Genomic DNA, 12,167 nt, shown 5'->3' on the forward strand with positions numbered 1-12,167 from the left:
TTTTATGTAAGAGAGGTGCATTTGTATTTTGTGTATTTTTCATTATTACTCATTTTTATTGAGTTGGCATATTATTAAATGGATTTTTTTATGGGTGGACTGTGGTTTGTTTTGATCACAATTCAGTGATTTGGTTTTAATAGTGAAAGATAAGAATTTTAGCTAAAAAATGGGAGAAAAGTGCTTCCTTGTAATCTGATTTTGTGGATCCAAAAGAAGTGTTGAGCTATACTCTGGACTGATTCTCTACTTAAGCAGCGCTTTTTCTTTCCCCTTTTTTACGTATTAATTTTTTTTTAAACTACATTCCTATGAGATGGTTAATCCATGTGCTTGGGAACAGCAGTAGCTTGTATTGGAAAGATAAAGCCTTAAAACAGAGTTGGTAGTAGTACATCTAGGTAAGCATACCACCACAAGAACTGCATTATCGAGTACCCCGAGTTATTTTTACTTTTCTTCTTTAGCTGAGAATTAGGATATTGATATGCGACCCCAGATTCAGTGTGCTGGGATATTTGCTTACACATTGTTTCATTTCATTTTCTGTCTAGATGCTTGTCGACCTTGTGATGATGGAGACCTTCTCATGGCTATTTGCACAAGTGACTTTGGTAAGCCTCCTAGCCTTCTAAACACCGTAGTTCTCAAATTTGACCTACACGGCATTCCCCATAATGTATATAAGAATGTGGTGCTGGTCACTTGCAAGTGAGGAAATTAGAAAAGCTGAAATTACACACTGATATTGCAACCTCCCGTTTGTAGTTTTTTCTTACAGTTAATTAGTAAAGTCACATTGTGATTATAATTTAGCCATGAAGCCGAACGTGAAGTCATTATTTAGTTAGTTATTTGATGATTTTCAATTAATCTGTGAGAAAACTTTCAGGACCCTAAAATTTCTGAAAAAAAATTAACTGCTCTGCTCAACCCTCTTTCCTTGATGGGTAGAACTGCAGGACCAGGCATTGCCACACATCATTGTATGGTACTGTGCCCGGACAAACAATCAAGGGGCTGAAGTGCTCACGATTCCTCATTTTGCTCTAAGATAAAGATCTGAAACCCAACTGATCATACAATGAAGGCATAATATTAGAAAAGACCATCAATTGATAACCATATGAACGAACTTCCTAAAATGCTGAACAAATGTACAGCTTGGAAGGAATAATATACATTTTTACTGATTGCGGAATGGGAACAATGCAGACATTGTACATCTTTCAGAACAATTCCGACAACAGTATTACTTTCCTTATGAGAAATCTTGAAAAACAAAATGCTAGTCTTGCTAGTCTTGATTTAATACACTTAGTACATCATTTATCCAAATCACATAAATGTCCAGAAACTAATTTAGCCTCCAGCAGCCCCGCAGTGTTTAAAATAACCTCTTTGTTAGGAAATGAAGATGCAGTCAACCGGAGAAATTAGTTTCAGTTTTACTTAATCCAAACAATTTCATAACATATCAGAAAATTTAGAAAAATCTGCTGCTTCTAAAACAAGAATTAGTTTTTTTTTTACAGTGATTCATATTATACAAAGAGATACTGTGAAAACTCGAATTTGGTTTTCATTATTAAAAAGAAAATTGTACAAGGTTAGATACCAAATCAGGATCAAAAAGAGAAAGAGAAAAGGTATGTGCGACTAAAAATTAACTTTTATTGTCTTTCTTAAAAAAATTTTTTTTTATTAAAATCATAACATTCGTCATTGATGTATACTGGGTCATATATGGCCCACTAATCCCCAGGACAGAAAGAAAAGGTTTTTTACTATAAAGGGATTACGACCATGGTCCCTTTAAAATACTGGTTGAGAAAAAGTTATATTCATATAGACAAGCGCTGCTCCATTCATTAGGTGCTTTGTAACACATTACCACTGCAGGGTATACTAGTGTTATGGGCTTCACAGCACTCAGGGCGCACTATCTATATGAATATAATAATTTTTTGTCTGGCAAATTGCAATATATTGAGGTGCAATATAAAGGTCATATGACAAATAAGATTAAAGGGAATTTGTCACCTATTTTTTCATATATAAGATGCGGCCACCACCATCAGGGGCTTATCTACAGCATTCTGTAATGCTGTAGATAAGCCCCCGATGTAACCTGAAAGAGAAGAAAAACAAGTTATATTATACTCACTCAGGGGTGGTCCGGTTCCGGTCGGGGTCCGATGGGTGTCGCGATCCGATCCAGCGCCTCCCATTTTCTAGCGATGATGACCTCTTCTTTGCTTCCTGTCACGGCTCCGGCACAGGCGCACTGCTCTGCCCTGTTGAGGGCAGAGCAGAAAACTGCAGTGTGCAGGCGCCGGGAAAGGTCAAAGAGTAATAAAATAAAACTTGTTTTCTTATCTTTCAGGTTACATTGAGGGTTTTCTACAACATTACAGAATGCTGTAGATAAGCCCCTGATGGCAATGGACGCATCTTATATACGAAAAAATAGGTGACAGATTCCCTTCAAAGAGCAATGCTTGTCAATCTAATAGTGACACACTTCATGATAAACCGTGATGAGCAATATACAGTATCACTGTGATTGCATAAATTTTAAAATGCACAACACGTAACATTGACCCATATATGGAATGTGTGAACACTGAGTAGTTTACAAACATGAATGAATATATTTCATACTCATAGTGTGTATTGAATATAATCAATGGAATGATTACTCTATAACTTTCCTGTCATTTATTTAAATTTATAGGGAATTTTTTCGACCCTTTATAGTAAAAACTTTTCTTTCTATCCTGGGGATTAGTGGGCCATATATGACCCAGTATATATCTATGATGTGTGTTATGATTTTAATAACCCAAAAATTTTTTTTAAGTAGACAGTAAAAGTTAATTTTTAGTCGCACATATCTTTTCTCTTTCTCTTTTTGATCCTAATTACTACTGTGGTGTACACCTATGTGTGACTCTGTCCTACGAGGATAGTTCAAATATAAGAGCTAGATACCAAATCATATGAAGATAGAAGATATTCTCTGGTACTGTTTGTATGAAAAAAAAACATAAACCTGAGAGAAGGACGTGCTATTTCATCAAAGAATTTTAAGGTTAGGGTAGGTGCACACGTTCATGTTTTGCAGCAGAAAATTGTGCAGTAATTCCTGATGTGTTGGCAGTAGAAACACTGTAAAATATGCATGTTTTTGCTGCAATTTTTACATGCATTTTTGCTGCATATTTCCCCCCACTCTTTAATATGGGTGAAATATGCTGCTAAAAAACTGCAAAAATTAACATGCTCCAGATTTACATCTGCTGCAAACCTTCAAGAAAAAAAATAATCAATGTGTATATGAGATTTCAGAAGCCTCCTTCATTTTGCTGACACTGTAAAATGAGGAGCATTTTCCATATCAAATTCGTACAGAAAAAAACGCAACATAAAAACACAACATGTGTACAAAGCCTTACAAAAATGCTACAATCTTTTCTCCATTTTGTCCATATATGTTTCTAGGGCAGCATTGCTCAGGGGGTATGTTGTGCATGGCATGTGGGTGTCACAAAGGTAGATTGACTTGGTTAGTATGTGTAAATTAATAGATAAGGAATTTCTTCCCCAGTGAAGGAATGTCCAGCTGTATCTGAGGTAGGGCTGAGCTGTGCCCCTGGGTACGCGGAAGTTAAAACTCCTAATTCTGTAATAAGAAATGGAAAAATAAGTCTCTAGTAGCATCTAAATTAGCATTAAATCTTTTACAACTTGATGGTCATATTATCATTGTTTTTGCTTTAATCCCTTAGTGGTAAGAGGCTCAACATTACGTGTTACCCATGACCGGGAAACCCAGATTTCGCAAGTAGACATCGCTGCTTCAAAAGTTTACAGGCAAAGAAACAGTGTTTTCCAGCCGGATGATCGCTCTGGTACATGGACTGGATTCGTTAGAACTTTGTTACAATGCAAAGTCAAAAAAGGAGATGGCGATTTTCTTTTCACTGGCAGTGAACATTTTGGGAATGCCTGGCTGGGATGTGCTCCTCGATATAAGGATTTTGTAGAAATTTACCAGAAAGCCAAAAGACTGAGAAGTAACCCTTGTGATTTCCAGATATGAACCTGACATTTTTACACTTGAATTGACTATGGGTGTGATGTGTTTGGCATTTAATCCTTATTATTCATTGCTTATCTCGATCATATAGTTATACTTGAAATACAGCACTGTTTACATTACTATCAGTACGTTCTCATGAACCGGGCAACGCCATGGGCTATGGGCTTCACCCTGGCACACAAAATCCCAGTGGTTCCATACTAACGAGCCTTTCGGTGCCCAGTCAGATTTTGGAAATAGTCATAATTTTGCATTCACTGGACCTTGCCACAATTTTAAGAAAGGAGAAGAGGCATAGAGAAGTACAAAAGACACTATCTGCTTGAGTGCAGATTGTATTATACCTGCTTACATATGGAAATTTTACATACACCCCTGTGCTTAACTCTTAACATTCTCCAAAGTTGGAATTGTTTTTACAAATCTATTTATTTGATTAAAATAAAAAGGTGCTGGGTGTATGGTACCCAATATGAGGAAACTTACAGAAACTCACATGAATGTTGCATTAGGATTGTGAAATTCCAGAAAATGTTCTTTCTTTAATGTTATATTTGTGATCACATATATATAAATAACTACATAATTGATTGCACTAATAACGGAGGACAAATAGTAAAATGCAATGAATTTATATATCACAGCAAGTGCATTCTATAATTTCTATTTTGGAGTTTGGTCACATTTTAGAAATAACTATAAGCCTTATGGGAATAATACGTAGAATTTAACAAAAAGATTTGGACTGTCTTGATCCGGCATTCTGTCCAATTCTCCAAGGATGCTGAACTAGGGCAGGCTTCACTTCTGTAGCTGTCATCCTCAGTCCAGCATCCTGTGGATCTCTGGTATTTACTAGGACTTGAGACATCATGACATTGCGGGGCCTAATTAACACCAGAGGTGCTCATGATACTGGGCTAGTGATGCCAGCCACAGAAGTGAAGACTGCCTTTATCTGGCTAGCACAAAGGACAGGACTGGTTACCAAAACAGGGCAGAGTGAATATTTTTCCTGACCTCTAGTAATATGCTATAGAAATTTAGGGGTACGCTCACACTTTGCAGATTTGGTTTGGCCTTCTGCAAAATCTGGGCATGTTACCGGTGATTTTGTATCAGATTATGTTGTGGATTTGACCAACAGAATTCCCCATTTCCATTGGAAAAGGTGAGATCCATCCTAAGTTCCACAGAAAGGTAAACTGATTAAATTTGCTGATTAAATTTGCTGATTAAATTTGCTGATGACACAAAGCTAGGAGGGATAGCTAATACTAGAGAAGAGAGAGAGAGGATTCAAAAAGATTTAAATAAACTGGAGCAGTGGGCAGCAACTAACAGAATGGTTTTTAACAGGGAGAAATGCAAAGTACTACATCTGGGCAATAAAAATGAAAAAAGCATATATAGAATAGGAGGAATAGGGCTAAGTGACAGCACAAGTGAAAAAGACTTGGGTATACTAATAGATAACAGACTGAATATGAGTCAACAGTGTGATGCAGCAGCAAAAAAGGCAAATGCAATTCTAGGATGTATTAACAGAAGCATACAGTCTAGATCACGTGAAGTCATTATTTCCCTCTACTCCTCTTTGGTCAGACCTCATCTGGAATATTGTGTCCAGTTTTGGGCACCACATTTTAAAAAAGACATCAACAAACTGGAGCAAGTTCAGAAAAGAGCGACCAGAATGGTGACCGGTCTGCAAACCCTGTCTTATGAGGAAAGGTTGCAGGATTTGGGAATGTTTAGTTTGCAAAAGAGAAGACTGAGAGGAGACTTAATAGCTGTCTACAAATATCTAAAGGGCTGTCACATTGTAGAAGGATCATCTTTATTCTCATTTGCACAAGGAAAGACTAGAAGCAATGGGATGAAACTGAATGGGAGGAGACACAGATTAGATATTAGAAAAAACTTTTTGACAGTTAGAGTGATCAATGAGTGGACCAGGCTGCCACGAGAAGTGGTGAGTTCTCCTTCAATGGATGTCTTCAAACAGAGGCTGGACAGACATCTGACTGGGATGATTTAGCGAATCCTGCTTTGAGCAGGGGGTTGGACCAGATGGCCCAGGAGGTCCCTTCCAACTCTACGATTCTATGATTCTATGATTCTATGATTCTATGAAAGAACTGACACGCTACAGATTTTAAAATAAGCACCTAATGTAAATTTCCCCAAAAATATTTCCGCAACATGTTGATGAGATTTGTTGAAATTTCATCTACTGTACTTAGCAGATACTTTGCAGATATTTTGCATATCCATGCAGGTATAATTGCATATTTGCTGTAGATTACCCACAGGAGCGTACGTGTGAAAAATCTACAGTGTAATTACCAGCTCTGTGAATGAGAAGTCAACAAATGTGAACAGAGACTGACATGCAGTGCGGTTAAAATCTGCAGCATGTCAATTCTTTGCAAAGAAAAGGGTGAAATCAGTGACCAATTTGCAGTCCAATCTGAATGTAGCATGTGCGGATTCTGCTGCAGAGAAATTGTGGAAAAATCCACAGCAAATATTCTTACAAATATACTCTTAAAATGACATGTGACTGCCAAATCAAGTGTCTCATGTCTAAGAAATCTAATGATGCCAACAGGATCTCCTGCAATGTCTTCTGTGTTACTTTTAAATCATTGATAGGAGACATCACCAACAGCACAGCTGGAAGCATTTATAAGGCTGGGGCTGCACATCAACTTTGGCCACAACAGCTGTTGGGAGAACAGTACACGCAAGTCACAAAAAGTCCAACCACATGAGATTCTTTTTTCAACTTGCTTGTTACTCAGGTTCCCAGCGTTACGCCGATCACTTGTAATGTGCTGCGATTTAGCGATGACACATAGAGAACTTTGGCCAACGTCGCCAAGTAACCCTAAAGCCAAAAGCCAATACTGTCCTTTTGTTGAGATTTGTAACATGCCTTTATAAATTCTGAGAAATGCTTCTTTGGTTCTGCTCATAGGAATAGCACATCTTCTGTATCCTGTGCATCCATCAATCAAATTCTCATGATGGTGTCCAGAAGGGATTATTTTGCAACTTTTAGGAAAACACAGGGAGCATATACTAAAGATTGGATTCAATCTTCATTATGGCTAAAACTGTTCTGCGTGAGTCCAGCCAAAGAGAACACCAATGGAGCAGTAGATGCTATAGTCTGCCCTGATGCAGAATACCAATATCTTGTATACAGGGAAATTACCAAAGATAGTAGTAAAACAAGATCCTGAATCTGAGCAATAAGTAAGCTATTTTCAATGTGTGCTTACATTTTAAAACTTTCAAACGTAGGAATTTCATGTTTTCAGCTTTCTATGCAATTTATTTGTGAAAAGTATAGTAAATAGTAAAATAATCCTACACTGCAATATTATTTGATCATAGTCTGTGAAACTAGATAGATAGATAACCATTGTGGATTGATCGATATCGGTAGATGTAGGAATTCAGAATCACATGTCTGTTAAGTCTGGAAGGTCTTAATAAAACAATGCAATGTCTTGGCCTGCTAATACCTAAGGATATTGATGGTAGACAGCAGTGTGGCAGGACCATTAGCATGCAATAAAAGGGTAAAAATTACCATATCTCAATGGCTTTGTGTTGTGCTAACTTGTGCAATTCACCCAAAGGATAATTGATATTCATGGCTAATTAGGCATGCATTCGCTGCTATTGTAACATAAGGAGGAAGACAAATGGTTCATGGGGTGCTGGAGTTTCTAGTGCCAGTTACTTTCTCAGTCTGGTTCCCTTTTCATTTTGGATACTTTGCACTAGCAATAGAGTGAAACTGATATCCTGAGAGTAATTGTGTCCTCCTACCTCTGAATGGTATCTGTCACCTTAACACTCACTCCATCTGCTGCCAACCATATCTCAATAATAGTCTTTATTTCAGCTACTAAAGATTTAATTTGCAGAAAGGTTTCAACTTCATTCATCTCACAAGAAATACGTTTTAAAAGACTGACTCATTTGAAATTCATAGACCAAAAGATTCCCCCTGCTGACTGAGGCTGTTGAAAACTATGATTTCATCCAGGAAGATGCCTAAAAACATAGAGCACATGTTGTAGATTTTAACACTTCTTACCTTCCTGTCCTGCTCAATGTTTCGTCAAACTGAAAATGGGACTCTGCAAATCCAACAGATTTTAGACTGATGAGAAACTTGATACATTTAAGAGGGTCGTTTTCTTAGTACAATTTCATAAATTAAAAAGGCAAATTAATTACCAATTATTCTCTGTTATGATCTGTGGCCTAGTATTGGCACCCATTGATGGGATACAGATCTGATAATCGACATGAATTACTTTTTAACTACAGCTATCAATAATAGGCTATAGTATTCTACAGATCAACTTTTCGGTGGATTTCAGTCATCACTTTGCAATAGTCCAAATCATTAGTGTTTTGCCTGCTTAAATTATTTTAACTTTACCTTTGAATGATTTTCATTTTAGTGCAGAATCTGTACTGAATATTATCAATAAGGTGACCAGAGATGAGCTAATCTTGACAAAATTCAATTTCAACAAATTCTGTTACTTTTATCTGGAAAATCGATTCCCAGTGAATTTATTCTACACAAATTTAATGTTCCTTATTAGACTATGCGGTCTTCTGACATCACGACTTGCAACGTGATCTAATGATACATACTCTAGGCCAGGGTTTTTGGATGGGACTAGGCACAGGATGTTGAATGCCCCTGCACACATGCATTGCAAGACTGCAGCAATATCGTGAACTCATGAGGTGTGCCACAACCTTATGACATACACTCTAGGCATGGGCAGTGACTTCCCAGGTCTAGTCTTGACTGGAAGTCCAGCCTTGCATGAAGATACCTTGGGTTTCAGCTTGCAGCATTGGTAGCCAAATAGGGCAGAGCAAGCAGCAGAGATGTCCAATGCGGTGAACGGTGAAGACTTTTTTTTTATTTCTTTTTTATTTTGCCAGCCCCATACAGTTATTTTGCTGAATTCGCATAGAGCAAAATCCAAAACAATCTGCATTCTGGAAAATACAGAGTTTTATAAAATTTGAGTAGAATAAATGTGGCCATCTCTAGTGACAATGGTCTTTTAACTTAAAGACATATTGTGTCATGATATGTTTTAACCCCTTAGTAACCAAGCTAATTTTGACATGAATGACCAGGCCAAATTTTAGAAATCTGACCAGTGTCCTTTTAAGTGGAATGAAAAAAAAAATATTTAAGTTTTACCTCTAAAATGTTGCATTAGCCCCAATTTTTTCACATTTGCAAAATGTAACACCAAAAAGTGAACCCCACAGTTTGATAGCCACTTTCTTTCAAGCACAGAGATATCCCACATGTAGTCAAAAAGTTCTGCTTAGACAAAGAGCAGGACTTAAAAAGGTGGGAGCGCCATTTGAATTTTGGAACACAAATTGTCTGAAATAGATTGCAGGTGACATGTCACATTTGCAGTTCCCATAAGGTGCCTAAACCGCAGAAATCCCCTATAAATTACCCAATTTTGAAAACTACACTCCTCAAGGATTGTATTCAGGGGTATAGTGAGGATTTCTAATCCAAAGGTATGACACAGAATTTGATAACATTAGGTCGTCATTTGTATTGAGCAAAACTGCTCACTACTCAATTTTGCATTGGGTGCTCAGCTATGTGCCAAGTATTGTAAGTGCTTGAATGACATGCTCAAGTCACCACCCCTCATGTTTCATGGCTGTTAGCAAATTACTCGACACCTAATATTCGGTGCATTCCCGAGTACCCAATGCAAGGTAGAGCAGCGAGCACTTGTGCGCAACACTAGTGTTATGGACGGCGGAACACGCTAAAAAAATATAAATAAAGCGTGTTCGCCGCCCGGGGTCCACCGTGCGGCAGGTGTGGAAACCGCTGCTAGAGAAGCAGAACACTTAAACGGTAGTGTGCACAGGGTTCTGAATCACCCAAGTGCAACCAAGCAGTCTCTGTTTTAGGAACACAGAGCTGCACAGGAAAACAATAGAAAAGGTATGCTGAGCCTGTTAAGTGCACAGGATCACAGCGGCACACATACGGTAGTCAGAGACAGGAGTAGTTTGGTAACGTCACTACAACCGAACAGACTTACCGTAACTGGAGGTGTGCAAGGCGTCGCCACTGCGAACGCCAAAACGGACTGCAAGTGCAATATAGCAGGCGCAAAGCAAGACGCTGGCTGCTGCAACAGATGGAGCTTGAGCGCGCTGGCGCTAGCGCTGCTACTGGCTGACCCAATCACTCACACACTCGTAATAACCAAGGAGGGGGATAATTAATGAGTCAGTCACCAGTCCAAGCATCCATCATCAAACACACAGCAACAAGTATAGAAAATACTAGCGCATGGCAGAACAGCCATGCGCACTTTTTATAGCATACGGGACCTTCCAGAAATCTCCAGAGCCCAGAGCAGAATCAATGAAATCAGGAGCAGGACCTGAGCACCTGACTCCTGAACTCCAAAGAGGGCTCGTCCCGTGAGCATGCTTAGAAGCAGGAAAAAAGGACTTAGCCTCTGGAGACAAATGTGAGAATCTGGGTCTCAGCATAGGCATAGAAGGACCCAGATTCCTAACAACTAGTTGTCATATTGTCATAATTTTTCATTAACTTTTGAAAAAACCCTAACCCCAAGCCCAACCCTAACCCTAGGCACAACCGTAACCCTAAGCCTAAACCTAATGGAAAAGAATGAAAGAAGTAAAAATTATAAAATACATTTTTAGGGGATGACACAAGGAGAATGATTTACTAGTTATTTGCTTTTCTTCACTTTAATAGGGTCTATCACAGTAACATAGTAACATAGTAACATAGTTAGTAAGGTTGAAGGAAGACTTTAAGTCCATCTAGTTCAACCCATATCCTATCCTAACTTGCCCTAACATGTTGATCCAGAGGAAGGCAAAAAAATCCCTGTGGTAAACAGTAAGCTTCACATTGGGGAAAAAAATTCCTCCCTGACTCCACATACGACTATCAGACTAGCTCCCTGGTTCAATGCAATATCAAGGAGACTAGTGTATATAACCTGTAATATTATACTTTTCAAGAAAGGCATCCAGGCCCTTCTTAAATTTTAGGAGGGAATCACTCATTACAACACCATATGGCAGAAAGTTCCATAGTCTCACTGCTCTTACAGTAAAGAATCTGTGTCTGATTATGCTTAAACCTTCTTTCCTCCAGACGTAGAGGATGCCCCCTTGTCCCCGTCACAGGTCTAAGAGTAAAAAGATCATTAGAAAGGTCTTTGTACTGTCCCCGCATATATTTATACATTGTAATAAGATCACCCCTAAGCCTTCGTTTTTCCAAACTAAATAACCCCAAGTGTAATAACCTGTCTTGGTATTGCAGACCCCCCAGCTCTCTAATAACCTTGGTTGCTCTTCTCTGCACCTGATCCAGTACAGCTATGACTTTCTTATACACCAGAGAGCAGAACAGTACACAGTGTGGTCGAACTAGTGACTTGTATAGAGTTAAAATTATGTTCTCCTCATGAGCATCTATGCCGCTTTTAATGCATCCCATTATTTTATTTGCTTTTGCAGCAGCTGCCTGACACTGGTCCGTAAATATGAGTTTGTCATCCACCCATACATCCAGGTCTTTTTCAGTGACAGTTTTGCCCAGTGTTTTACAATTAAGCACATAATTATACATACAGTTATCAAGTCAGAAACCAATAGGAAAATTACCTGCTGTTGCTAGGTGCTGGACAGCAGATCTTAGCTGGTGCATTGCACATGCTCCCTCCATTTTTTTCATGAAGTGGATGCGCAGGGCTGGTGGATGTACCTTTTTTCTGACATACAGGTGTTTCTCATAAAATTAGAATATCATCAAACAGTTAATTTATTTCACTTCATAATATATAAAACCCATATATTATATAGAGTCATTACAAACAGAGTGATCTTTTTAAAGTGTTTATTTATGTTAATGTTGATGATTATGGCTTACAGCCAATGAAAACCCAAAAGTCATTATCTCAGTAAATTAGAATAG

The 12,167-nt window shown here is 38.3% G+C and overlaps 1 protein-coding gene across 4 annotated transcripts in view; it reads left to right on the plus strand.

The window, feature by feature from the left end:
* The window catches only part of LOC141088669 (meteorin-like protein), a 39,522-nt gene extending 34,776 nt beyond the window's left edge, over window positions 1-4,746 (plus strand). For all 4 annotated transcript variants that reach the window (XM_073574824.1, XM_073574825.1, XM_073574826.1 and 1 more), the window contains 2 exons: window positions 555-614; window positions 3,792-4,746. In XM_073574824.1, coding sequence (XP_073430925.1) covers window positions 555-614; window positions 3,792-4,105 — 374 coding nt within the window. In that variant the 3' untranslated portion in view covers window positions 4,106-4,746. The remainder of the gene's footprint in view (window positions 1-554; window positions 615-3,791) is intronic.
* Window positions 4,747-12,167: the final 7,421 nt, after the last annotated feature.

This window comes from Dendrobates tinctorius, unplaced genomic scaffold (genome assembly GCF_039654945.1).
Source record: "Dendrobates tinctorius isolate UK_male_01 unplaced genomic scaffold, ASM3965494v1 ptg000040l, whole genome shotgun sequence".
Lineage (NCBI taxonomy): Eukaryota > Metazoa > Chordata > Amphibia > Anura > Dendrobatidae > Dendrobates > Dendrobates tinctorius.